Source organism: Pygoscelis adeliae, unplaced genomic scaffold, assembly GCF_000699105.1.
Source record: "Pygoscelis adeliae isolate BGI_AS28 unplaced genomic scaffold, ASM69910v1 Scaffold383, whole genome shotgun sequence".
NCBI lineage: Eukaryota > Metazoa > Chordata > Aves > Sphenisciformes > Spheniscidae > Pygoscelis > Pygoscelis adeliae.
This window is the reverse complement of record NW_008824592.1, coordinates 493,306-494,376: the sequence shown is the minus strand read 5'-3', so window position 1 is coordinate 494,376 and position 1,071 is coordinate 493,306. Positions and strand designations below refer to the sequence as shown.

The following is a 1,071-nucleotide window of genomic DNA, read 5'->3' as shown; positions in this document are numbered from 1 at the left end:
TCAGGGAGTCATCACAGACTCATCAAGACAGCACGCCTGATCAATCAGTAAGTCCCTATGCTATACTAAGACAGGTGCTATGTTCCATACAGCATTATTAATGACCTGGCGCAACCAACAGTCCAGGTTATAGTACGTATGGTTGATGTGTAACTTTATCTAGTACGAATACTTCATGAAAAAGGAAGAATATTTTCTGCACTCCCGTTCAGTTCAAGCCATGGAACAACAGTAAACACAACTGCAGTGAATTTAACTTGTACTTTAACTTTTAGATACATTTTTGAACTCTTTCCAACTGTGTGGGTGGAGGGGAAATTAAAGGGAAATTAAGTTTAATGAATCAATTGCATCATGACTGTGTTACTGTCTTCTAACTTATACTTATTTACTGCACCATGCCCTCACAACACATGTTGATTTATTCTGATCCTTCCTTACTGTTAGTACAGTGAAAAAAGTACAAGGTTCAGCCTTGATTCTTCTCCATGTGTCTACGAGAGGAGGACACCAAACTAATACAACACAATACTGAAGACAAGAGAACGTAACAGTTCTGATACACTGAAAAGCAACTTCACACATAAGCTCATTTATGTAGGCACACTGACATACTGAGCACCATTCTTTTTTTCAGTTTAACATCAACATTCAACTCTGAACAGAAGAATGTTAAGTCTCTAGGACAGTTTCAGTATTAAGAACTGAACTACCTCTATTTTACAAACATCAAAACACTAATGTTGACACCTCAGTCAAGAAGTTCACTGCAAGTGACCCTCTCTCTGAATTCGAAGGCGCTCCTTCTCCACTTGCAAGCGTTCCTTCTCAATCTGCAGCTTCTCTGACTCAAACTTTAGGAACTGCAGCCTCTCTTTCTCCAACTGCAAACGTTCTTTTTCGAGTTTTAACTTTTCAGTTTCTAGATCCAGAGGCTGCACGATGGGTTTTTCTGTTTGGGTGAGGTCATTTTCCAGGGCAGGTTTTTCAGCATGCAGAGTCTCTAGCCTGAGTTTCTCCCATTCAATCTGAAGTCGCTCCTTCTCAATCTGAAGTCTCTCACGCTCCAAG

At 40.1% G+C, this 1,071-nt stretch overlaps 1 protein-coding gene across 1 annotated transcript in view; it reads right to left on the bottom strand.

Annotated features, from left to right (window-relative positions):
- Positions 1-389: 389 nt before the first annotated feature.
- Positions 390-1,071, bottom strand: part of MSANTD4 (Myb/SANT-like DNA-binding domain containing 4 with coiled-coils) — a 6,233-nt gene continuing 5,551 nt past the window's right edge. Inside the window, 1 exon segment of the mRNA XM_009322269.1 lies at positions 390-1,071. This exon segment is cut by the window's right edge and continues 26 nt beyond it. Within this exon segment, the coding sequence (XP_009320544.1) occupies positions 765-1,071 (307 nt within the window). The 3' untranslated portion in view covers positions 390-764.